We start from the raw sequence: 23851 nt of genomic DNA on the forward strand, positions 1-23851 counted from the left end.
GGCTGTGAAACCCCATGGGAATCACAGAGATTGGGGGGGGTGGGGGAGATCCTCCTAATTTCCTCCCCCCGCCCCCCCCCACCCCCCCACCCCCTTCACCAGCATCCCTGCGGTGTCCAGCTCCACCAGTGGGGTCCAGTTCTGCCGCTGGCTGCTGAACTGGGAAGGTTTTAATCCCCCAATTCCAGAGCAGAGCGACCTGCGGCGCTGTGACAATACGCCTGACACCCCCCACCCTCCCACCCCAACCTCCCCCTCCCCCAAAATAAATAAGGATGTTTATATATATATATAATATATATATATTTAAAACAAACGAACAAACAAACAGAGCTATCTGGGTGCTGGCGATGGAGCGAGCAGGTTAGCGGGAGGCCCGGGGTGGGGGGGACACCACGGGCGTCTTGTCCCTGGGGTGGTCCCACGGCGTGGCCGGGGGTCCCGGGGGAGTGTGGGAAGTTGGGGAGGGGGGGGTGACAGCACCGTGACCCCCCCCCCCTCGGCCCCGAAGCAGGCACACACAAAACCGGAGAGCGAGGCAGGTTCCTGGCTGTACGGCATCCTCCGGCCGGTCCCCAGGGATGCTCGTTAACGCCTTGTCCTTCGTTAGAGCCTTCCCAAACCAACGCATCCCCCCCCTGCCCCCCGCCCCCCCCTCAATTTTCTCCACGCCCCAAAAGCGGTGGGTGGGTTGTGTGGGTGTGTGGGTGCGTGTGTCGTTCCCCGCGCCCCCACCCCCCACCCCCCAAAATCAACCACCCCAGTCCAGTGAAGTGGCCGGGGCTAGGGGAGGGTGGGGGGTGCAGGGGATGGTGGGGGGGGACTGGGGCTCATCCCCTCCCCCCCCTCCCCCCCCCAACCCCGAGCACACAGAGAGCAGCTGGGTTGGAGATGAGAGGCGCTGAGGCGGGGGGGTGGCAGGGAGGGGGATCACGACCCCCCACCCTCTGCATATAGGGGGGCCAGCACCCCCCTTTCCTCGCCAGGATGGCCCCAGGGGGCTGGGGGGGGGACACACCGCGGCCGTTCACGCTCTCCAGAGGAGGAGGTGGTTGGTGCTGTCATCCCGGCCCACCGTCTCGCTGCTGCTGGTCAGGCGGAAATCCTCGTAGCCGTCCCCGCCGCTGATCACCAGCATTTTGGGTTTGGAGAGGGCGAGGGCGGGGGCGCGGGGGCGCGAGGGGTCTCGCTTCTCCGCCTCGCTCGGCTTCTCGGCCCCTGCCAAGCGCAGAACACCGAGGGGTGCTGTCAAACAGCGGCTCCCCGCTAGCATCCCAGCGTCATCCCAACATCCCCCCCCAAGCGTCGTCCCACCAGCGGCATCCCATTGTCCCAGCATCCTCCCACCAGCATCCCACCGGTATCAACCTACCAGCATCCCACCAGCACCATTCCAGCATCCTCCCACCAGCAGCTCACCAGTATCAACCTAACAGCGCCATCCCAGCATCATCCTCCCACCAGCATCCTCCCACCACCACCATCCCACCAGCATCACCCACCCACCAGCATCCTCCGAACGTCACTACCGCTTTCCCAGGTGCCACATCTTGGCCTCCCCCAAACTCTTCCCATCCCCCAATTAGCCCCTCCCAGCCCAATTAGCCCCTCCCATCCCCAATTTAGCCCCTCCTACCCCAATTAGCGACCCCTCACCCATATTACCACCCACCCCACTTCCCATCATCATTTTCTACCCATCCCACCCCGACCTCAGAGCTGGGTTGAGTGAGACTCAGCACATGGCTTTCCCCACGGGAATTAGGGTTTCCCAGGAAAATTCGGGGTCACTTTCCCTGAAGTGGGGGTAGCACCCAATTTCCCCCCCACCCCAATTTTCCTCCCTGGATTTTAACAAGGCGAGGCTGGAGCAGGGACGCCGGTGACCACATTTCAAGGCTATTCCCCAGTTATCTGACAGTGGGACCATGGAGTGGCTCAGGATTGGGCTCCCCCCTCCCCGCCATCATCCCACCTACCCGTCTCCCTCGGCAATGGGAAGAAGACGTCGAATCCATCGGGCAGCTCGATGGTGGTGAGGAAGCGGACGTGGCCGGTGTGACCCTGGGAGAGTCCCACCAAGGCCGGGGCCGCCTTGGCCGAGAGGGAGAGGGTCAGCACCACGCCGGCGCTGGTCCCGATCCACAGCAGGTCCTTGCACGCCAGGAGCGCCGTGATCCGCAGGCAGGCTGCCTTGTGCTGCCGGATTATGGCATCTGAGCCTGTCGAGTATCCCTGTCGTCAGCATTTGACCCCCTCCAGGCTGTGAATCCCGCCGATGCCACAGGCTTCCCGGCACGTGGGACACAGGGAAGGGACCCCACAACCCCCCACCCCTGCCCCGGCCGGTATAAAGCACCCCGGGGTGCTCTCAGATTGTTTCTCTGTGGGATTATGAAGATGCCCAGGGGTTGCCGTAATCCTGGGTGGGATTATGCACATGCTGTGCAGTGCCCTCTTTCTGCATGGGATTATGAAGATACTCAGGGGTTGCCCTATTACTCTGTGGGATTATGAAGATGCCCAGGGGTTGCCCTATTTCTCTGTGGGATTATGAAGATGCCCAGGGGTTGCCCTAATCCTGGGTGGGATTATGCAGCCACCCAGGGGTTTCCCTGTTTCTATGTGGGATTACGCAGCCGCACGACACAGAGGACGAACCCCATGGGCGCAGGGAGTCACGTTTCCTTCCCCCCAAACGCGTTGGGGCGCAGGAGATATTAAATTTCCCCGTCGCATTTTCAAGGCAGATGCTGGGCACAGCTACCCACCGGAGACAGCGACGGGCACCCACCGGAGATGTGCCACCGGTGGGACTTACCAGCGAGCATCTTGTGTACCGGCGGGGTGATATCCGCTTCGGCCAACTGCTCGTAGCTGGTGGCGTGGTAAAGCCGGACCTGGGCGCTGCTCTGCAGCGCGACCCACACGCCGGTCCCCGCGCTCACCATGCAGGTGACGCTGCGCCCGCCGTCCTGTCCCACCTGGAGCGTGTGCTGCGGGTGACAGAGCCACAGCGATGCCACCGACCGCGACACCGATGCCCGCCGCCGGCCCCGCCGACCTCCCGCCGCCGCCCGCCGTACCTCTTGCGCCAGCGTGGTGGTGTTGAGGACGATGACCCGGTTTTGGCAGCCGCACCAGAGCTTCCCCGCCACCGCCACCATCTTGGTGATGGGGCTCCCCGGTGAGCCCAAGGACAGGGATTTGGAGTTTTGGGGGTCCCAGAAGCGGCCTGTGAGGGCGGTGGGAGTGGGGTGGGTAGTTGAAACATCCCCCCCCAAAACCCGCATCTTGATCTGGCTGATGGGATGCGGTGTGTCCAGGTCCCCCATTAGAAGGGACATGAGCTGATGTCCCCAGGGGATGCCAGCGGCAGGCATGGATCAGGAGGAGGATGCACACCTCCTCTTGGCTCCAATTTTAGGGCCTCCAGCATCCCTCAAGGGATGTCTCTTCCCGTCCCACAGAGGCAGGGAAGCCACCAGCACCTCAAGCATCCCTCGCCTGGGGGGCTGACCAAGCCACCCACCCAAAGCCACCACTTTGAGGCTGCATTTAACCCCCCCTGGAACCCTTTGATGTCCCAAATCTGACCTCACCTGCCTCCCGTTGGTACGCAATGAGCTCCCCGTTGGCCAACGACACGAAAACTTGGTTATCCAGGTACCTGTGGGGAGAAAACCCCTTTTGACAACTGGCTGCAGAGCCCTGCTCAGCCACCCCAAAACACCCTGCTGTGGAGATCCTGGAGCCAAAAAATCCCCCTTCCCCACTTACAAGATGCACATGACGGCCGCGGCGTGTTGCATCTTCATGCTGTTCTTTCTGTTACGGATGTTGTCCGAGGACTGGTACACGTGGATGCTGCAGGAGAAGAGCAAAGCTTGCGGCTCATCTGGGATTGGGATCCCCACCATGTGTCTCCTCCCCAATCCTGGGGACATACCAGCCATCCTCGGTGCCCAACCACATGGAGCTTTGATGGGCTTCAGGGTCAAGGCTGAGGAGGTCCTCGAGGCTGCCCCGGGTAAAGGAGCCACGGCTGGAGCGGCGCAGGGCTCGCCCGTCTGTGGGGCTCTCGCCGTGCCGGTTTTGGCTGTAGGTGCCAGTGATGGGCATGAAGCCGGGTTCCTGCTCTTCCTCCGAGCTCGTTGTCTCTGCCGTTGCCTCCTTGCAGCTCGGGATCTCTTCATCTGCACAGGAGGAGGAGGAGGAGGAAGGAAGGGGTCAGACCACAACCATTCGACGCCCACCAAAGTGATGGGGAAGAAACCACACATCCCCTTCCCCAAACCTGGGGGAGGATGTAGGGATGCTGAGCCCCAAAACCCACACCAGTTTTTACCCAAAGCCACCAGCCCCATCCCAGCACCACGGTGTTGGGCCGATGCTCCCCAACATCCCTTTTCCCAGGAATTCTGTGGCTCAAAAGCCTCCACCTGCAGATTTCCCCGAGGAACGTAAGGCAGAGTGGCCAAAATGATGGAGCTGCCCATCATTTTGGGGCCCAAAAGTGGCTTTTTCGCTAAGCAGGGGCTGGGGAGGACTCACTGCCAAAGCTGGAGGAGATGGTGGAGTGGCTGGCTTGGCTCTGCAGTGTCCCCGAGGGACTGGGCGAGGACTCGTCATCCGTGTCATCGCTATCGAAGGGCACCAGCTCCCTGTTGCCACCGTCGACCGGCTCTGAGAGCTCCAACGACGACCCCGAGATGGAGATGTGCAGGCACGGCTGCGGGCCCGCATCCTCCGGCTGCGCCGGCACCGGCTCTGAGGAGGGGCTGCCCACCGGCTCGGCACGCTCCCTGCCGCGATGAGGAGGAGAAGAGGAGGGAAAGAAGCAGCTCCAGCATCGCCCCGTGCCCGCCGGCTCCGCGGTGCCGGTGGGAATGTCCTACCTATACACCCGCTTGAGACCAGGCACGGAGGCGATGCAGAGGATCCTGGCCGAGCAGACGGCGATGCACGCCTCCACCGTGGGCTCCTTACGGATGCTGAGCAAACAAACCTGCCCCACGTAACCATCGCTGTTGCAAACCCAAACCTCGTGGGAGCTTTCTGGGCTGCCGTGGCTGGGAGAAGCGCAAGAAAACTGCAAAGGAGCAAAAGTTGGGACGAGTGGGAATGACGCAGGAGCTCTCGGCGTCTGGTGGCGAGCCCACCACGATGGAGAGGACCGTGGGTCCTGTGGGATGCTTGAACCCAACTACTAAGTACCTGCATCCCGCTCCGCGTCTTCATGATGGGGATGGCCTTGAGGAACTCCGGGTCCAGGCAGTTTTTGCTGGAAGCTGGGAAAAATCAAATTGGAGGATGAAGAATAGATGGACAAAAGGGGTCTACCAAAGCCAAGGTGTGATGCCAAGCCCACCACTGCGTCCACCTCCCCAGTGTTACCCAGCTTCTTCTTGGCATCCTCAAAGGCTTGCTCAAAACCGAGTCGGGCATCGGGGTTGGGGAATTCGAAGATGAAGGACTCGGTGCCGTCAGCTTTGGTGGTGCTGAGCTCCACCTTGTTGGGGGGGAAGGCCATGCTGAAGGACAGGGATTGCTTCTCTGCCAGCTCCCGGTGGATGGCGGACATCAGGTCCTTGATCACATCGTCCAGGTTCTAGGGACAAGGACAACACTTCAACTCTCAGGGACAGGCCACCACCAGCTGTGCGCATGATGCTGCCCCCGTCCATCCCTGAGCATCCTTCAGAGGCTGCCCCAACCCCATTGTGGCTTTGGGGCTGGTGGCATCTGGGCCTTTTGAGGACATTCATGGCCACCAGCCCTTCCACAGGTTCCCCCCTCCCACAGAGGACATCTCGGTCGGTCCTACGGGGAAGGTGTCCACCCAGGGGACAGCACCAGGGCCACCAAGTGATGCTGACCTGTCCATCCCCAAGCATCCTTCAGAGGCTGCCCCAGTGCTCCTCTGGCTTGGAGCTGGTGGCATCTGGGCCCTTAAAGGACATTCATGGCCACCAGCCCATCCACAGGTTCTCCCTCCTGCTAAGGACATCCTGCATGGTCCCATGGGGAATGTGTCCAGCCAGGGGACAGCACCAGGGCCACCACGTGATGCTGCCCCCGTCCATCCCTGAGCATCCTTCGGAGGCTGCCCCAACCCCATTGTGGCTTTGGGGCTGGTGGCATCTGGGCCTTTTGAGGACATTCATGGCCACCAGCCCTTCCACAGGTTCTCCCTCCCACAGAGGACATCCCAGTCAGCCCTATGGAGAACGCGCCCAGCCAGGGGACACCACCAGGGCCACCATCCCCATACCTGGTGGGGGAAGCTGAGGGTCTCTGACAGCTTGCTGACTTGCCCCAACGTGCTGAGGTCTTCATCCAGGCGGCAGATGCTTTTCTGGATGCTCTCACGGTTGGTGGCTTGTGAGGCCCCTGTGTGGGGACACAAGGGTGGTGTTAACCCCTTCCTCCCTGGTCCTGCGCCCAGGAACCTTCTGCCCACCAGCCAGGGGTGAGCGATGTCTTTTGGGGTGGGGTGGGATGGGACACTCCAGCAGGCAGTGCCAGACCTTTGACAATGTCCACGTCCTCCAGCGGCAGCTTCCAGAGCAGTTTGTACTTGCTGGCAGTGTCGATCACGCTGGCCGCCGTGTACCTGTGAAGTTTTTTGGGGGGGGTGGGGTGGGGTGGCGTGTCTGAGCTGCACCCATGTCCCCAGACCAGCTGGTGGGGACAACCCTAACGCCGGGGGGTTAATCCTGGTGGGTGCTCCCAAACTTGGTGGTACTCACAGGCTCATGGAGCTGCGGCGGAGGGAGCCCGACTTGCGCTTCAACGTGGTGCACACCAGCAGGTCCGTGAAGAGGAAAAAGGAGCGGTCCTTCTTCCCACCCACCGCCTTCTGCAGAGTGGTGGGAGACACCAAGGGGTTAACATCCGGCCCCCCACTACTGCCAGCATTGGGAGTGGTCTGTGCCTCAGTTTCCCCATGTGTGGCCTTGGCATAGGGAGGCTGCGGGGTGGGATGAGTCCTTGCGAGGGTGGAAGGGGACATGGGTGCCACGGCCATGCAGGCAAAGCCACGGGGTCCCACTCGCAGGGAAGCGCCAGTGCCATGGGAACACCAGGCATGGCCTCACCAGGACCCTCACCATCTCCACTCCAGCCTCCCTATGCACCCTTGGCCTGGGGCTGCTACAGGCTCTCCCTGCCTCCTCCTGAACCCATCTTATCTTCCCCTACACTTGGAGAATTCTATATTATCCCCATAAATCTGTCATCGATCCGTCTGTCCATCCTTCCATCCTTCCACCCACGTTCCATCTGCCTGTTCCTTCCATCCATCCATCCATCCATCCATCCATCCATCCATCCATCCATCCATCCATCCGTAGCCTCTCATGGGCACACCAGCATCCCATGACCCGCAATCAAAGCCTCCCACTGCCCCAGCTGGTGTGCAGACCCATGGCCCTGATGGACACAAGGAACCACCCCACTCTTACCACTTCCACAACCATCTCCTGGCGCAGGAACCTGCGGAGCGGGGCCTGGAGCTGTGGGGACAAGGAGGCCCATGAGCAGGGAGCCCCAGGGGGGCACCCTCATGGGCTTCATCCCTGCCCCTGTGGCCCCCCAGCTCAGAGTCAGCACCCCAGCCCCTTACCAAAGCCCCAGGAGCCCACCAAGGCCAAGTGAAGATGGGGAAAGCAGGACCCAGAGGAGAAAACAAGTGGCCCAGCCTGGGGTGACCCAGAAAGAGCAGAAATGGTCGCATTTCAGGGAGAAGGGAAGACAGACCCCATGTAAGACCCCCGTACGTACGTCCTCCATCCCTTCGATGTGAGACTCGATCTCTTGCACGATCCGGGCGTTCCTCTCCACCTCCTCTGCGCTCTTCATGCCCTTGTTGATCCTCTCAGCCACTTGCTTGATGTTGCGCTGGGCGTCGATGAGGAAAGGGTGGTCAGGGTGGTCCTCTGGCGTGTGCTTCAGCAGGTCCTACCAAAGGGACAGAGCTGAGACATCACCACGGGCAAAGCCTGGGCATTTGTGATGCCATGACACCCCCAAGGTCACCACCAGTCTGGTCTTTGCCACCTCTAAAGAGGCCACCAGCTCGTGAGAGTATATCATCACCTTGCACAAAGGCCTGAAATTCATCCCTGAAGGGTTCAAGGCCAGGTTGGACGGGGCTTTGAGCAACCTGGGCTGGTGGAAAGTGTCCCTGCCCATGGCGGGGGGGATGGACTAGATGATCTTTGAAGGTCCCCTTCAACCCAAACCATTCTACGAAAACATATCCCCATGGGGAAACTGAGGCACGGAGGGAGTGGCAGTGCAACTGGTCCCAAAATGGTGCTGCAGTGTCCAACCTCCCAACAGAAAGGTAAAGGGGAAGGGAGCGCACACCTGTAGGGACATGCTGGGTGATCATCCCCAGGAGGGCAGAGTCACGTGCACGCCTGGGGACACCAACTTTGTGTCAAGGGCTGGGAAAAGGAGCCAGGAGGGACAGGAGACCCCTAAAAGCTCCCGCTGCATGGAGGTGAGGAGGAGCTGTGGTCTCACCCGCTCCCGGCATGGCACGAGGAACCTCCTGCCTGCACCCGGCCGCCCGCACCCACCTTCACCAGCAGCTCGTAGCGTGGGATCCTCTGCACCGGCTTGATCATCAGGTCGGACAGAGCCTGCTTCTCCTTGTTCTCCCTCATGCTTTGCTGCAAAACACGGTGGGGGGGGGACAAGGATGGCCCCGTTAGGTGGGACACAGCAGGGACCTGGTGTGCCACCAGCCCAGGACCTGCAGCAACACCCATTTGGGGTCAGGGTGACTCTTTCTTACACCACTCGGAGTGACTCCGGTTCATCCCAACCTGGTGTCTTTGCAATAAAAACAAGACAAAGGTGCAGGGAAAAATCCCAGTCTGACTACAGATTACCAGTTTACACCCATTAACCCCCCATCCTGCCCCACCAGCAGCCTTGCGGGTGGCTTCGGACCTTGGCCAGCATCTATGGGGAGAGGAACCAAGGACCCACCTCCAGGAACTTCATGAACGCTGGCCGGGCTTCCTTGGCGATCCTGACAGCATCCTTGGCATTGAGGAAATTATCAATGTAGGCAGAGTAGATGTTCACCAGCACATCCTTGGAGAACTGGGAGGGGAAAAGAGGAGGGGAAAAAGGGGATAGGTCCAGCACGGACTTCCTGGGCATGCCTGGGAGAAGCTGCCCCAAGGGTTAATCCTGGTTCTGGGCTGGCGTAGGGAGGGCTCCCCTGCTGCCCGCCCCCCTCGATTTTTCAGCCCTGACATTTCTGCTCCTGAGGCAGAAATGCGGAGCTGCAGACCCAGCCGGTCGTCGCAACACCCCGCCGTTACGCTAAGCAGACGGCGGGCCTGGAGATCGTCTCCCGTTCTCCATCCCAGGCGTGTTTGGCCTGTCCTTTAATCACTCCTCTGCCTCCTGCTCCGAAACCTCTCCTGCTGGGGCCGTGCCCGAGAGCGGGCACGCCTGGGTTCCTCGGGGGGGAAATCCACCCCGTGAGGACCTACCGACTGCACGAGGAGGTCGCCCACTTTCTGCTTCTCGTGCCAGTTCTGCACGCAGTCGTGGATCTGCTCCAAGAACTGCTCGTGGTGCTCCAGCAGCTCGGGGATCTGGTCGAAGATCTCGTCCACCAGCGATGGGTCGCACAGCAGCGAGTTCTCCGGCTGCTTCAGTGGCTTCATGTAACCCTGAAGGGAAGGAAAGGCATCAGGGTCCCCACAGATTTTTTTCCCCACCCCTTCTAGTATGAATTTTTCAACCCATGTAAATACAGGGATCGGTGGCATCCTGCAGCAGGGGGTTCCCCCAGTGAACGCTGGGTTGTGGGACCCACCAGAAGGACCAGACAGCACCAAGTCCCAGCAGGTTTTGCAGCCCAGCCTCCCCAGGTCCCATCCCACCCAGCGCATCCCCATGGCAGTGTGGGGAGTGGGACAGGTCTGCATAAGGAACCCCAAAGCACAACATCTTCTGTCTCTCAGCCACGGCCTTGAGAGGCTCCAAACCTTTGCTGTCATGGGCCTTGGTCACCTCCATCTGCTACAGAGCCTAACCTAGCTCGGAAATCATGGCAGCATGATCCTGGGATCCAAAAACCGGTGCGTTCCCGGTGAGATTTAGGGTGTTTGGGACCAGGAAGGGCTGGAGCCAGCAGGGTGGATGCACTGGATCAAGCCCTGGACCACTTCACCCAGGAGCGTCTCTTGGGCACTGGTCAATGAGTGATGCTCAGGGCCAACAGGAAAAGCAGGTCCTCTGCAAGGCTGGGTGGGCGGCTCTGCTACGAAACCCCTTTCCTCCTGCTGTGGGGGGCAGAGCTGCGGAGAAGAGCAGTGCCCCCAGGAATGGAACACCTGGATTTGAAAGGGATGCAGGATGAGGAAGGTCATCTCAAGCCTTGCTGCCTCCTCAGCCTGCCCAGTACGGGGTACTGGTGTCCTTCAGGATGTCGGGAGGAGCACGGAGCTGAGTGGTGAGGACAGGACCCTCCTCAAATGGCTTTGGACACCTCCGTCCAAGCTGGCGAAGGAGGAGTCATCCCCCAAGGATGAGGTTCCTCAAGCTGATGGTGGGTATCGTGTGGATATCCAAGGTAGAAGGGCTAAATTTTTCCTGAGGCTCATAATTCACTTCACCTGCCCTACTGTGGCCAACACCTCCAGCAGGAGCTGGGCTGAGCTGTGCCATACATCCCACCTGCCATGAAACTGGGGCAGCGAAGACCAGATGGAGAAGAAAAGCATGGAGACAGCCCCCGCCTCGGCACACAGGGAGAGCAGGCAGAATTACCCATGCACCATCTGGCTTAGCTGGAAGAGGATGCTCCAAGGTGGTCCTTGTTCCTGGGAGCCACCATGCTACATGCCACTGAGCCACGTCATGGATCCAAGCACCTTGTCCCAGCTGAGACGGGGAGTTGGGGGCACCTGGAGCACCATAACCCACCCCCCAGAAACCCACATCCCCTGGTTTCACGGTGCCAGGACGTGTCCCATGGGCAAGAGCTCAGGCATTAATGCCCTAGGGCTCCCACCTGTGTCCAACCAGTCCCTCCAGTGGGGAATTGCTGAGGCTGTCCTCTCCAACCAGCCTCCTGTCCCACCTCAGAGGAGGGCACAGCTCATGGGACAACCTCCGTCCATGCCGAGACCAACGAAGACCTGACCCTGAACCCTCTACAGCTTCCCCCCAAAATAAGTCCCAGAGCCAAGGTCCTCTTGCCCCTCCAAGCCAACACCTGCACTAGAAGCAGCCTCAAAGATGTCCTTCCCTCCTGCAGCAACATCTGGCAGAGCACATCTGGGCCCACCATGAGGACATCCTCACAGGGGATTTAAGGGGAAAGCCCAGTTGGGTGTTGGGATGATGGGTGTCCCATGCCCTCATGGACATGCCCAGCAGATGTCCTACAGGGACTGCTTCGGATTGAGCAGAGCAGAGCTTTGACTTTGTGGTGTTTCCACCTGCAGCGATGTGGTTTGACAACCCACACCTACGCCAGCGTGACCTAGTCTCCAGGGCGTTGACCATCATTAACCTTCTGAAACACCTTCATTAACATCTGAAACGTGGGGTGGACCCTCCGGCCAGGCCTATCCAGGGGGGTTGGAACCAGCTCAGTAAAAAACGAACTGAGAAAAACCCTTGGCCCATGGCTGCAGGTGATGACGCTGAGCAGAAAATGGGGACAGGGGTTGTAAGGGGTCCCCCATCATGGGATGGCCGTCAGCAACAGCCCGGGAGATGGGGTGCAACACGAGGAAGAGCTTTTGGGGGGCAAGCACAGGAAGGGGCTTGGGGAGACGATACCTGCCAGGTGACAACCCACCAGGAACATTACAGGCTTGATTTGGGGAACAGAGGTGACCCCCCACACCCCGTTCTCGACACTATTGCCACGCTGCTCCCACCTCTGGTCCTGCCGTCCCCAACATCCCCACTGCCACCCGTCCCCAATCCACCCCCGTGCCGCATCGGTGCTGGTAGAGCACCCGCAGCTGGGGGTCTGACTCGGGGTCCCAGGGACAAGCGAGGGGCGGTCATGCCATGACATGGTTTGGGGGTGTCACCTCCCTGGCCACGCCGCATTACCTGCATCAAGGTGCGCAAGGACTCCACGTAGGACTGCTCCGTGTCCAGCAGCGTCATGATGACGTGTTTCCTCATGTCCTGCCCAGGTAGAAAGAAAGACAAAGATGAGTTTTGGGGGGACACGCCGGAGGGGAGCTACGTGGCGGGTGTCAGCGCCGGTGCGGGGGCTCGGCGGGGCAGCTGAACGCCGGAGGAGCCCGGCTGGCGTCCAGCTCCCCTCCGCTCCCTCTCCACCCCGATGGAGGAATCTGGGAGGATTAGGAAGTACATGACACCGAGCGCACAGAGACGCCTGGTTTCCTCCGCGGCCGCGTCAGGAGCCCGCCCTGGCTCTCACAGCCCTACATGGGTCGGTCCCGGCGCCCTCCGTCTCTCCGGCGGCTCCGCTCCGAGCGGTCCCGTAGGAATTCGCCTCCCGCCCAGCACCCCCGGCACCGTGGCCCCGCAGGAGGGGGATCCATGGGGGGTGGGCCGCCAGCTTTGGGAAGCTGATGGGTTGGGGGTCTCTTCGGCTGTGGGGCTTGGAGACCCCCCCTCCTTGCGTGCGGCACCCAGGGGGATGCCCCTGCAACTCACCCTGGGGGTGAGATGCTCCAGAGCCCAGGGTGCTGAGACACCCCAAAAGTTTTGGGTGTGGAAGTACTACAAAGGTGCTGGGTACAGTGATAGCCCAAATGTTGTGGGTGCAGAGATGCTTCAGAGGTGCAGAGATACCCCAAAAGTTTTGCATGTGGATAGACTCCAGAGACTCTGGGTGTGAGACACCCCAAAAGTTTTGAGTGGAGGGATGCTCCAAGGGCCCTAGTACAAAGATACCCCAAGAGTTTTGGGTGAAGAGATGCTCCAGGGACCCTGGGTGTAAGATACCCCAAAAGTTTTGTGGAAATGCTCCAGAGACATTGGGAGCAGAGGTACCCCAAAATATTTTGATGCAGAGATGCTCCAAGGTGCACAGATACCCCAAAAGTTTTGCAGGTGTAGACTCTCCAGAGACGTGGCTGTGAGGCACCCCAAATATTTTGGGTGCAGAGACCCTCCGCTGGCCCTAGGAAAGGAGATGCTCCAAGGTGCTGGGTGTTGAGACCGCAATGGTCTTGTTCATGGAGACCATCCAAAGGCCTTGGGTGCAGAGAAAACCCAAGCCATGGGTGCAGAGACACCCCAAGCTGTGGATGCTGGGACACCCCAAAGCTCCTGGGTGTTTGGACACCCCTAAGGCACATTTGGCCACCCCAAATGCTGTGGGTGCAGGGATGCCCCAAAGGTCCTGAGGAAAAGGATCCTCCAAAGGTCCTGGGTGCTCAGACACCCCAAGAGCCTTGGGTGCAGAGATGTCCCATGTGGCCACCACGGCAGGCCAGGACCAGGTTCTGACTTCCGTGGGGGCTTCCAGAGCTACCAAACCCCCGTGTCCTCCATGTCCTTGTGGGATGAGCCCATGTCCCTCGGTCATGCGGGGCTGGGTGTCCCCCCCCGCCAGTGCTCCCAGTAGGGACACGTGTGCTGTGAAGCTGCTCTGCAACCACAGGAGGAAGCTTTAACCCAACCTGCCTCACCACAGATGGAGGCCACCATCTCCCCAGAGGTCCCCAGGGAGCAAAGGAGCAGGGGGGGATCCTGGCCAGCCCCTGCTCAGTGGTCACGAACAGAGCCATGCCTCAGTTTCCCCACTTGCCCACCACGGAAAAGAGCTATGCCTCAGTTTCCCCACTTGCCCACCAAGCTGATATCAGCCTTTTCAGCCAAGCGAGGAGGAAACTCTCTAAAGCCAAATATTATGGTGACGGGTCCAAGCCCCCCCCTCTACAAAATCTGTCCCTCCCCAAAACACGGTGATGCTGGAGTCCACGGGGACACTGGCTGAGACCTCCCCACTTCATGACAGCCTGCAGGCTTATTAATGCTCTCACTGCCAGATTAATTTATCATAATTATGGGCTGAAGGATGAGCTTCAGAGCGCCTGACACCACCCCACCCGCCTGCCTCAGTTTCCCCAACCCTCGCACAGCCTGTAGTTCCCCACCTCAATATGATGCTCTCGTCATTTTCCGGAGCCGTCCCAGCTCGGGACTGAAGTAAAGGGCCAGATCGGTGAGCTGAACAGGCTCAGCACCGCACCTGACACCGGTGGCTGGGGATCTGCAGCGGTGGGGAGAGGCAGGATGAGGCCCAACTGTTGGCAAGGGGATTTTTTTCTACCATTGCAGCAGCGGAATTATCCCAGCGGGGGGGTGGGTGTGGAAATTCCCACTGGGATGAGCAGGAGCTGGGGGTAACGCGCCATCCTGGCAGGGTGAAGTGGTACCCAGGGGTGGGCAGGATGCACCCCGCTGCATCCCTTACCCCAGCAAAACCTCTCCCCCCCCATGGGGCTGATGTTGTTTCAGTCTCCATCTGCTCTCCCCGGGGACGCCCCCGCCGCACCCCGGCCTCATCCTGCCTCCCCTCAGATGCTCAGCACCCTCGGGATCGGCCCCCCCTGCCACGATGGGAATTGGGGGGCAATTCTCCCGCCAACGCCTCCATGGTGTAAATCAGCATTGGGGTGGTTGTAGCAGCCAGCTCTCCGGGTGGGAGCATCCCCCACCCCCCTCCCCACAATCCAAACAACCCTGGGGGCGGGGGAGGGGGGGTGGAGGGTGAGGGGGGGAGTGTCGGGATGAGGATGGAGGCGCCGTTGCCACGGCAATCGCGGTCCAGACCCCGCAGGTGCCTGGTTCTGCTGGGCGCACACGTGTCCAAACATGACGCATCCATGCACACACACCCCCCCCCACCCTATATAACCCCCCCAAATCTCCCCCCCCGCCCTACATCTCCCCAGCATCCCCCCCCCCCAATCCCTTCCCACATCACCTCGGTACCACCACGACCCTTCTCCGGCAGCTCCTCGGCCGCCCCGCCGAGCCCGGAGGCGGCGAAGGCCGCGTCGATGCCGTCCCCGATGTCTCGCATGTCCTCCAGCGCGATGGTGAACTGCGCCAGAGTCCTCACCATCTGCAGCATGCGGGTCCCGGGGGTCGGTCCGTCCCACGCGGCCCAAGGAATCAAAAATATTATATATATATATATATATATACACGTAGATACCCCCCGGTCGCCCCTTTAGCTGGAACGCTGCGCCAGGATGCAGCAAGGAGGGGAAAAAAAAAAATAGAGGAGCTATTTATATCGATAAGGTTCTCTGTGTGTGCATATATATATATATATTAAAAAAAGCCCTCCTGCTGCAGGATGCGTGCGTGCGCCTGCGTCCGTGGCGGCACACGGGTCCCCGGCCCCGGGTGCTACCGAGGCACGGGCAGGCGAGAGGAATGGGAGAGGGAGGCAGAGCCGTGCCCACACACACCCGCGCGCGGCTGCGGGATGCAGGCAGGGCCGGATCCTGCCGGGGGGATGCTCTTGGAGAGTCTTTAACCCGAGGAGGATGCGAGTTTTTTTGGGGGGTGGGGTGTGCGTGTGTGTGTTTTGGGGGGGGTGATGGTTTCTTGAGGCGTGGGATTTTTGAGAGGAGGGGGATGCACAGATGATGCTGGGTTGGGGGGTTTGGCATCCCTGGGGGCTCCGTCTTCATCGATGGGGGAAGGGGGGGTCCCTGGGTACCGTGTCCCCCTCCCCGACCTTGCAAACAGGGAAACTGAGGCACGGAGCAAGGCTTCTCCCCCTCCCCACATCATCACCTCAGCACCAACCTCCCTGCTTTCCCGGTAATACACCCTGCCCAGATTCATTTGTAACACTCCCCTCCTGCTTCGTTAATTAAATCTAATTAGCCGCTCACCCCGTTTCCACAGCAACCAGCAGGGCTGTGTCCTCCCATTGCAGCCAGCAAATTTCCTCTTGCTAATGAGGATGAGGAGCATCCCACCCTGGGGAGGGGGCCTCCTGGGGGTGTGCACCCATCCTGCCCCCCCCCCCCAGCACCCTCCCCAGGGTGTTTGGCAGAGAACAGCCAGCTCAGTGCATATAATGCGAGGGGAACTGCAGCAGCCTTAAACACACCCCAGCACTGGGATCAGGGAGGAGGGACCCACAGCACCTGGTGTGGGCACCATGGGTGCCTGCGCTGCACCCGGTACAGCTAATTGCATCAAGGGTAATGAGGTTGTTTGCAAGGCAGTGCCTCCCACGACTCCTTCTGCAGCACCACGGTCATCCCAGAGCCAGTTCTGCTGCAATCCCGGACCTGTCTGCATTGCAATCCTGCACCTATTCAGGTTGCAATTGTGGACCCAGCTGGGTTGCAATCCTGAGCTCTTCTGGGATCAAATCCCAGACTCATTTTTGTTGAAATCCCTGATTTGGGTTGCAATCCCAGACCCATCTGGGTTCCAAGCCCAGAGCCGACTGGGTTGCAAACCTGGGCCCATCTGGGTTGCAATCCTGGACTCATTTAAGGTTGCAATCCTCAGACCATCTCTGTTGCAGTCCTGGACCCATCTGAGTTGCAACCCCAACCCATTTTGGGTTGTGATCCTGGGCCCATTTGGGCTGCAAACCTGGGCCCATCTGCATTGCGATTCTAGACCCACTTGGTTTTCAATCCCAGACCCATTTCTATTGCAATCCCAGACCCACCTGGATTGCAAATCCGGGCCCCTTTGTGATGAAATCACAGACCCATCTGGGCTGCAATCCTGGGCCCCACTGGACTGCAATGCTGGGCTGCTCTGGGTTGCAAACCCAGACCCATTTGGTTTGCAATCCTGGGTCCATCTGCATTGCAATCCCAGGCTCATTTGGGCTTCAATCCTCAATCCACCTGAGCTGCAAACCCAAACCCATTCCTCTTGCAATCCCAGACCAATTTGGGTTGCAAACCTGGGCCCAGCTGCATTGCAATCCCCAATCCACCTGGGTTGCAACCTGGTGTCCCCAGGGGATCACTCCATCTCCCGAGGCTCCTTCCCACTCCCCAACCACCACCCTTGAATCAAACCCCTTCATTGAATGCCACATCTCCCCGAAATAGCGTGTCAAGTAGATTCTCCAGTGTCTACTACTAAGGTTGAGCTCTCTGCCGATGGGTTTAAAAACCTCTCTCAAACCCACTCAACACCTTCTCAGGGAAGAAGGAGGGATGGAGAAGGGTTAAGCCCATCGCTACCCAGAGCAGGGAAGGAGCCAGGCTGGATCCCGCCGCGCATCGAGGGGCCCAGCGGAGGTTATCTCCCCGTCACCCAGGAAAGAAAAAGCCGGAGTGCTGCCGGCCGTCCCCGCCGGCCGCCGAGCCTGGACCCCCCTGCGCGCGGCCCGCAGCCCACAGGAAATTCCTGGGAGTGTTTGGCCACTCCAACAGCGCTGCCTATTTTTAGGGCCGTCTAAAATATGAGCCGGTTATTTTTAGCAGCGCGGCTCTTTGTAAACACCTTTAGATTTCCTTTCGGACCAGCCTTTTTTTTTTTTTTGGTTGCTGTTTGTTTTGCAACCTGGGTGTTTCCTCCCCCCCCAAAAAACCCCAAACCCTGACAGGAAAAGCATCACAGGGATGCTCCCAAAAACCCAATGATGGAGTGGATCCAGCACTGGGGATCTGCGGGGCTCGAAGAGGGGGTTTTTCCCCAGTTTTTCCCTCCAGCGTTGGAAATACAACCCCCCCTGGCCTCCCACTGAAGGACAGAGCTCCCCTAGGCTGCTCTATTTTATTTTTATATAAAAAATCTGGGTGCAATTCCATCGTTTTGCTTTTCCCCGCCCAAGTGTAGCAATGCAGGAGGAGCTTGAGCATCCCCAGGGATTTGAAAACATCTTAAAATATTACACCAAGGACCTGGCAACTCATGGCCTGCTTCCACCCCCTACAAACATAGAGGCGTCGATGGAGGAAAGTCCTAAAAACTTGATTTTTTAAAAAGAAAAATGGGGTTTTAGAGTAAAGGGAGAGCAGGGATGTTTATCCATGAGGAATCTCAGCCTTCATGGCAACCTCTAGCCCTTGAGCTCAGGCTGAGACCATGCACACATCGGTGCATGTAATGATGCCACTTACAGCCACACCGAGGACCCTCCTGCCCCTCCAAAACCCTGCTGCTGGTGGGAACTGGGTCGCTGAAGCTGAGAACGCGTGGGTGGGTGTCACACGTGCTGTCACCTGGGTGCTAAAATCACATCCCATGGCAGGGGGGAATCTCCACATCCCCAGAGATTCCCATTTTACCCCCAAATTCCCTTCCTTGGCCCGCAACACGCAGCGTTTCTCCAAGGTCAGTGGTGTAATGAGTTGTGCCAGGGCTCAGCCATATTCTGGGTGAGCCGTAGCAGGGATTTTGACCCTGACACCTCGCTTTAGGGCAAAGAATTCTGGCTTTAGGAAAAATGGAGCATTTTGGAAGGGGGATTTGCTGCTTGAGGCCTTCCCAGCTCATCCTTCTCACAGCTGCCGAAGGAGGAGCTAGCCCTGCTTCGAGCAAAATTATTCCCACCCCTCCAAAACGTGCCAAAATTTTCAGAATAAATAAATACAAGTTGTTTTTTCCCCTGTTACGGCTCCCGATGCTTCACACTGCTGGAGAGGAGGAGTAGAATTCTCTAGGGTCTCATAGTAGGGTTGTGCTAGGAGCAGCTTCAATCTCGGCACCTCCTTGAGACCCGCATTCCCCCTTTGGAAGAAGCTGGGGGGAACTGGGATTTCTGCACCTTTTCTTTCCCTCAATGCTTCTTCTGGGGGCGGATCCCACTAGAGGGAGCTGGGACATAGTGGGAACCACCGGCCCATGGGGAATGTCCCCCTCCCCAGAGAGCCTGCAGTGCATGGTGAACTCCTGAATTAAACAATTTTAATGATCCTTGGCTTTATTTCTACCAAAAACCTGAGAAAAAAAGGCTCGGAAAGAAAACCAGATCCGCTTCCATCCATCCCGACACGATGAGCGAACACCTCCGCAGCAAACAGCATCATCCTGACACGTAAAACTCACTCGCGCAGCCAGAAAAGCCCCTGGCTGGCACCATCATCTAAAATAGGATGATGCTATTACATCCAATCCCCTATTTCCTCCATCACTTGGTTTCTGGCAGGAAAATCACTGGGAAAAAAAAATCACATTCTCTCCTCTGGGGATGTTTTTAAGCAGGACGTTTGATTGGGGTTTGTAGGCATCTGACCTTTGCTTTGGGTTGCTCAGCCATGTCCCACACAGCTCTGTGCCACATGGGTGGAGGGACAGGGCCAGGGGGGGAGGATCTTCCTTTGCTGGGTACCAGCCACCACCATGCTGGGGTACAAGCCCCTGGCATCCTGGGGTACCAATCGCCTCCATCACTGAGCATCAGTAACTCCCATCCCTGGTACTAGTCCTCCCCATCCCTTAGTACCAGTCACCACATCCTCAGGCACTCTACCCCTGGGTACCAGTCACCTCCATCCCCGAGTACCAGTGTCCTCCATCCCTGATACCAGTCTCCTCCATCCCTGGTACCAGTCACCTCCATTGCTGGTCCCCAGTCACCCCATCGCTGGGTACCAGTCTCCTCCCATCCCTGGGCACCACTCACCCCACCCCTGGGTATCAGTCACCCCTTCACTGGACACCAGTCAACTCCATCCCTGGTACCAGCCCCTGCCATCCCTGGGTACCAGTCACATCACTGGGTACCAGTCACCTCCATCCTCGGTACCAGCTACCGCCATCCCTGGGCACCAGTCACCTCCATTCCTGGGTATGAGTCACCCCATCCCTGAGCACCAGCCATCTCCACCGCTGATACCAGCGACTACCATCACTGGGTACCAGTCACCTCCTTCCCAGAGCATTTCACTCCATCCCTGGGCACAAACCAGCACCATCCCTGAGTACCAGTCACATTCCCAGCACATCACCCCATCCCTTGGTACCAACCACCTCCATCCCTGGTACCAGTCTCCTCAGCCCTGAATATCAGTCATCCCACTCCTGGATACCAGCCCACTCCATCCCTGGGACCACCAGGCTCCGTGTCCTGGAGAAACCACCCTCCACATCCCGAGGGAACACCAGGACCTGTGCTGCAGAAAAGGGCCGTGCCCGAGCCAGGCCGATGCCGTACAGCATCACGTCCGGGGCCACATCCCCTCCCCGCCCAGCCGCTCGCTGTTCTCCCACGGGTAAGAAAAGTCCGAGCTGCTTTCCGAAGCGTAACTTCTTGAAAGGAAATAAGAGCATAAATCAGCAGCTCTGATTCAGCTCCGCTTCGGTTACTAATAATACTCCTGTGTTTATTCACAGTCCTGGGGCTGGAGATGTTTGCTTTTCCCTCAGTCGTGGTTTTTCCCAGGCTCCCAGCTCACAGAGGAGCCTTGATTTGTTCAGGGATGCTCCCATGGAGAAACCCGGCAGCACAACCGCCTCCAGGATGGGGAGGAAGATGAGAAGGAGGAGGAGGAGGAGGAGGGCGGCTTCAGCCCCAAACGGATGCGCCGAGAATTCGGTTGTTTTCCCTTTGACTTCTCGGCTGCGGTGATTCATCCCGGGAGGACACGGCCTGGCTGTAACTCTGCTTTTTAAGTGTGAGAAAAAGCCAGAAATGAAAAATAAAGGAGTCGGAGTGATTTTTTTTCAGGGCAGGGTGGAAGGATGCCGTCCCGGCGAGCGGCAGCGCCGGGAGTGGTGCCGGTGGGCTGGGGTGTGGGGAGACGGCGGGAGGTTAATTTCCCGAAGCAACAAAAATTCATCCTCTAAATGCGTTGCGGGGCTTTTCCCATGGCATTTTCACTTGAAATCAAGGTTTGCATCACCGGCGCAAGGGTGCAAAGGGTTCCCCCTCATCCCCACCCACCCCGAATATGAAGTTCATGGTCATGCTGGCACATCTCAGGGCATCCTCTCTCCGCCACTGGCAGCACCCCATGGGTCCCCCCCCTCCCCATGCCCCCCTCGCACCCAATCCACAATGCTTACCCCAATTTACCCCCCTTCCCCCTGCTCCCAGCTACCATCCATCCCCCGGCGCATTTGCAGAGTCCTTGCAAAACTCATGTTGCCGCAGTCCGGGGCACGGCAGAGGGCTTGCCGTCCCCCCAGTTGCAGCCAGCTTTTGCCGAGCCCTAGAGCAGCTTTCACCAAATATGGAAGGTTTTTTTTGCCTCCGGTTTTCGGCACGCAGGCCGCGGCCCAAGAGCGCAGCTTTCCAGATGCTGAGGTCAGCCGCGCTCTTCTCCTCCCCGCCCCCCCCCCCCCCCCCCCCTTTCCTTCTCCTCCGCCGCCTCCCGGCGTCCTTGGCCCTGTACCCGCCTGGCGAGGGGTAACACCACCACCACAACCACCCCCCCCCCCAACTCCCCAGCATCCCTGGATCCCCCCACCCCACCAGCATCCTCCGCTGCTGGCACAAGCCATACCCTGCATCCCACAGCACCTTCAAGCAATAGTTATTGGGATTTTGGGGGGAGAGGGAAGCCATGGAGGAGAAGGGTGCACAACACCGGCACCCTTTTGGCATCGCCACGGTGGTGGGAGGTGCCCTAGGTGCCTGATGGCATGGGGCATGGCTCCAGGTGAGGCAAGGGGGCTGCAAGCAAACTTGGGGTACCCAGGAGTGCGCTGGTCTGGCACCCAGGTGGTGATGGGCACACCAGGAGCTGATGGGGCCAGGAGCCAATGGGCATATGAGAGCCAAAGGGCACTCAGGAGATGATAGGCAGCAGGAGATGATGGGCATCAGGAGTTGATGGGCACCCAGGAGCTGAGGGGCACCCAGGAGCCAATGGGCATCAGGAGCCAACGGGCATCTGCGAGCCAAAGGGCACCCAGGAGATGAGAAGCACCAGGAGCTGATGGGCATCAGGAGTTGATGGGCACCAGGAGCCTTTGGGCACCAGGAGCTGATGGGCACCCGAGAGCCAAAAGGCATCCAGGAGCCACTGGGAATCCAGGAGCCAATGGACACCCAGGAGTTGATGGATACTCAGAAGCTGATGGATGCCCAGGAGCCATCCTGGAGTCCGTGGGCACCCAGGTGCTGACAAGCACCAGAACCTGGCAACGCCAAGGACCTTATGGGCACCCAGGAGCTCTTGGGCACCCAGGAGTCCATGAACACCCAGAAGCTAATGGGCACCTCATGGACCCAGGAGCTGACAGACACCCAAGATCTAATAGGTACCAGGAGTCTATGGACACCCACAAATCCACACGCAACGGGGAGCTGACAGTCACCTAGGAGCTGACAGACACCCAGGAGCCAGAAGGCACCCAGAAGCCAACGGGCACCCAGCGTGCATGAGGAGTTGATGGATTCCCATGATCCAACAGGTACCAGGAGTCTCATGGACATCCACAAGCATCCAGTAGATAATGGACACGCAGGAGCTGATGGATGTTTAGGATCCAACAGGTACTAGGAGTCCATGTGCACCCACGAATCCACAAGCTCCCAGGAGCTGACAGGCACCCAAGAGGTGATGGACACCCAGGAGCCAACAGGCACGCAGAAGGTGATGGGCACCCAGAGTCGTACCAGGAGCCCATGGGCACCCACAAATACACAAGTATCCAGGAACTGATGGGCACTCAGGAGCCAACAGGCACCCAGGAGTCCATGGGCACCCAGGAGCTGACAGGCACCCAGGAGCCAACAGCCACCCAGAAGTCCATGGGCACCCAGAAGCTGATGGGCACTGAGGAGCCAACAAGTACCAGGAGCCCATGGGCACCCACAAATCCACAAGTATCCAGGAGCTGATGGGCACCCAGGAGCAAACAGCCACCCAGGAACCAACAGCCACCCAGGAGTCCATGGGCACCCAGGAGCCAGGAGCCCCAACGACTTGTGCTGTGCCCTTGCCCCCACCCTTCTCATGCCCCCCACACCCAGATCCATGCCCTTGGCAGCCTGGGTGCAACCACAAGAAGACTCTCTTTGTGCCCATGCCAGCCTCCATCCCCAGTGTACCCATGCACCACGGACACCCAGCCCCACAGCACCCCATCCTCGGCGGCTCCTCTCACCCAGCACAGCTGTAATTGGGGTGGCAGGGAGCTGGGAGGGGTGTTGGGGGGGGGGACACACACCAAGGACCTCGTCAGGAACGCCCACATCCCACGTCACACCACGGCAAGGCGAGAGGTGACGCCTTCCCTGCCGTGTCATTGTCACGGTGGCACCCTGGAAGGGGGTGGGGGGGAGGGGGGCGTGAAAAAAGGGCGTTTCAGCATCTACTGACCTGCGTCGGGTTCGGACGACCAAGGGACGAGTCCCCTCTCCACTTACTGAGGCTCTGAGCCATCTACATCCCATCTCACTGGGGTTTTGGGCAACCAAAAAAAAAAAAAAATTAAAGGACCAAACCTGATCTCCTACCGCTAGCAACAGCGTTTCTGCCGAGGGGTCAGGATAAAACCCTTCCAAAAAAAAAAAAAAAAAAGCAAGAAGAAGGATGCCAAATCAGGGCAGACCGACGAGTCTGCTGCTACTCCAGCTAAAAAAAGCAGGAAACCATATCCCGGGCTTGGAGATGCCAATCTTCCCATGCAAACAACTCCCTTCTTGTTTTTTTTGGAGAGTACCGGCAGGCTCGGGAACAGGCAGTCACAAATAGCAACTCCACGGCACCGCCAAGGAAACGTTCTTCAGCCCCAGGAACCATGAGGGGATGCTGGTGTCCCCATGTTGCGACGGTGGTTCCTCCGGAGGGGACCTGGTGGTGGTTGTCCCCATGTTGGGATGGTGGCTTCTCCAGAGGGGACCTGGTGGTGGCTGTCCCCATGGTGGGACGGTGGGTCCTCCAGAGGAAACCTGGTGGTGGACACTACTGCAGATGTCTTTTTC

The 23851-nt window shown here is 59.1% G+C and overlaps 1 protein-coding gene across 1 annotated transcript in view; it reads right to left on the bottom strand.

Moving 5' to 3' along the window:
- Positions 1–286: 286 nt before the first annotated feature.
- Positions 287–23851, bottom strand: part of ARHGEF17 (Rho guanine nucleotide exchange factor 17) — a 34752-nt gene continuing 11187 nt past the window's right edge. Inside the window, exons 2-21 of the mRNA XM_042793061.1 lie at positions 12106–12183; positions 9519–9701; positions 9004–9120; positions 8589–8681; positions 7786–7962; positions 7467–7517; positions 6753–6862; positions 6531–6616; positions 6275–6393; positions 5398–5611; positions 5218–5291; positions 4899–5092; positions 4555–4805; positions 3950–4196; positions 3781–3867; positions 3603–3670; positions 3087–3235; positions 2822–2996; positions 1980–2222; positions 287–1218 (exon numbers count right to left, since the gene is read on the bottom strand). Of these exons, the coding sequence (XP_042648995.1) occupies positions 1028–1218; positions 1980–2222; positions 2822–2996; positions 3087–3235; positions 3603–3670; positions 3781–3867; positions 3950–4196; positions 4555–4805; positions 4899–5092; positions 5218–5291; positions 5398–5611; positions 6275–6393; positions 6531–6616; positions 6753–6862; positions 7467–7517; positions 7786–7962; positions 8589–8681; positions 9004–9120; positions 9519–9701; positions 12106–12183 (2907 nt within the window). The 3' untranslated portion in view covers positions 287–1027. The remainder of the gene's footprint in view (positions 1219–1979; positions 2223–2821; positions 2997–3086; positions 3236–3602; positions 3671–3780; positions 3868–3949; positions 4197–4554; positions 4806–4898; positions 5093–5217; positions 5292–5397; positions 5612–6274; positions 6394–6530; positions 6617–6752; positions 6863–7466; positions 7518–7785; positions 7963–8588; positions 8682–9003; positions 9121–9518; positions 9702–12105; positions 12184–23851) is intronic.

Source organism: Tyto alba, unplaced genomic scaffold (genome assembly GCF_018691265.1).
Source record: "Tyto alba isolate M040663 unplaced genomic scaffold, T.alba_DEE_v4.0 Super-Scaffold_2, whole genome shotgun sequence".
Lineage (NCBI taxonomy): Eukaryota > Metazoa > Chordata > Aves > Strigiformes > Tytonidae > Tyto > Tyto alba.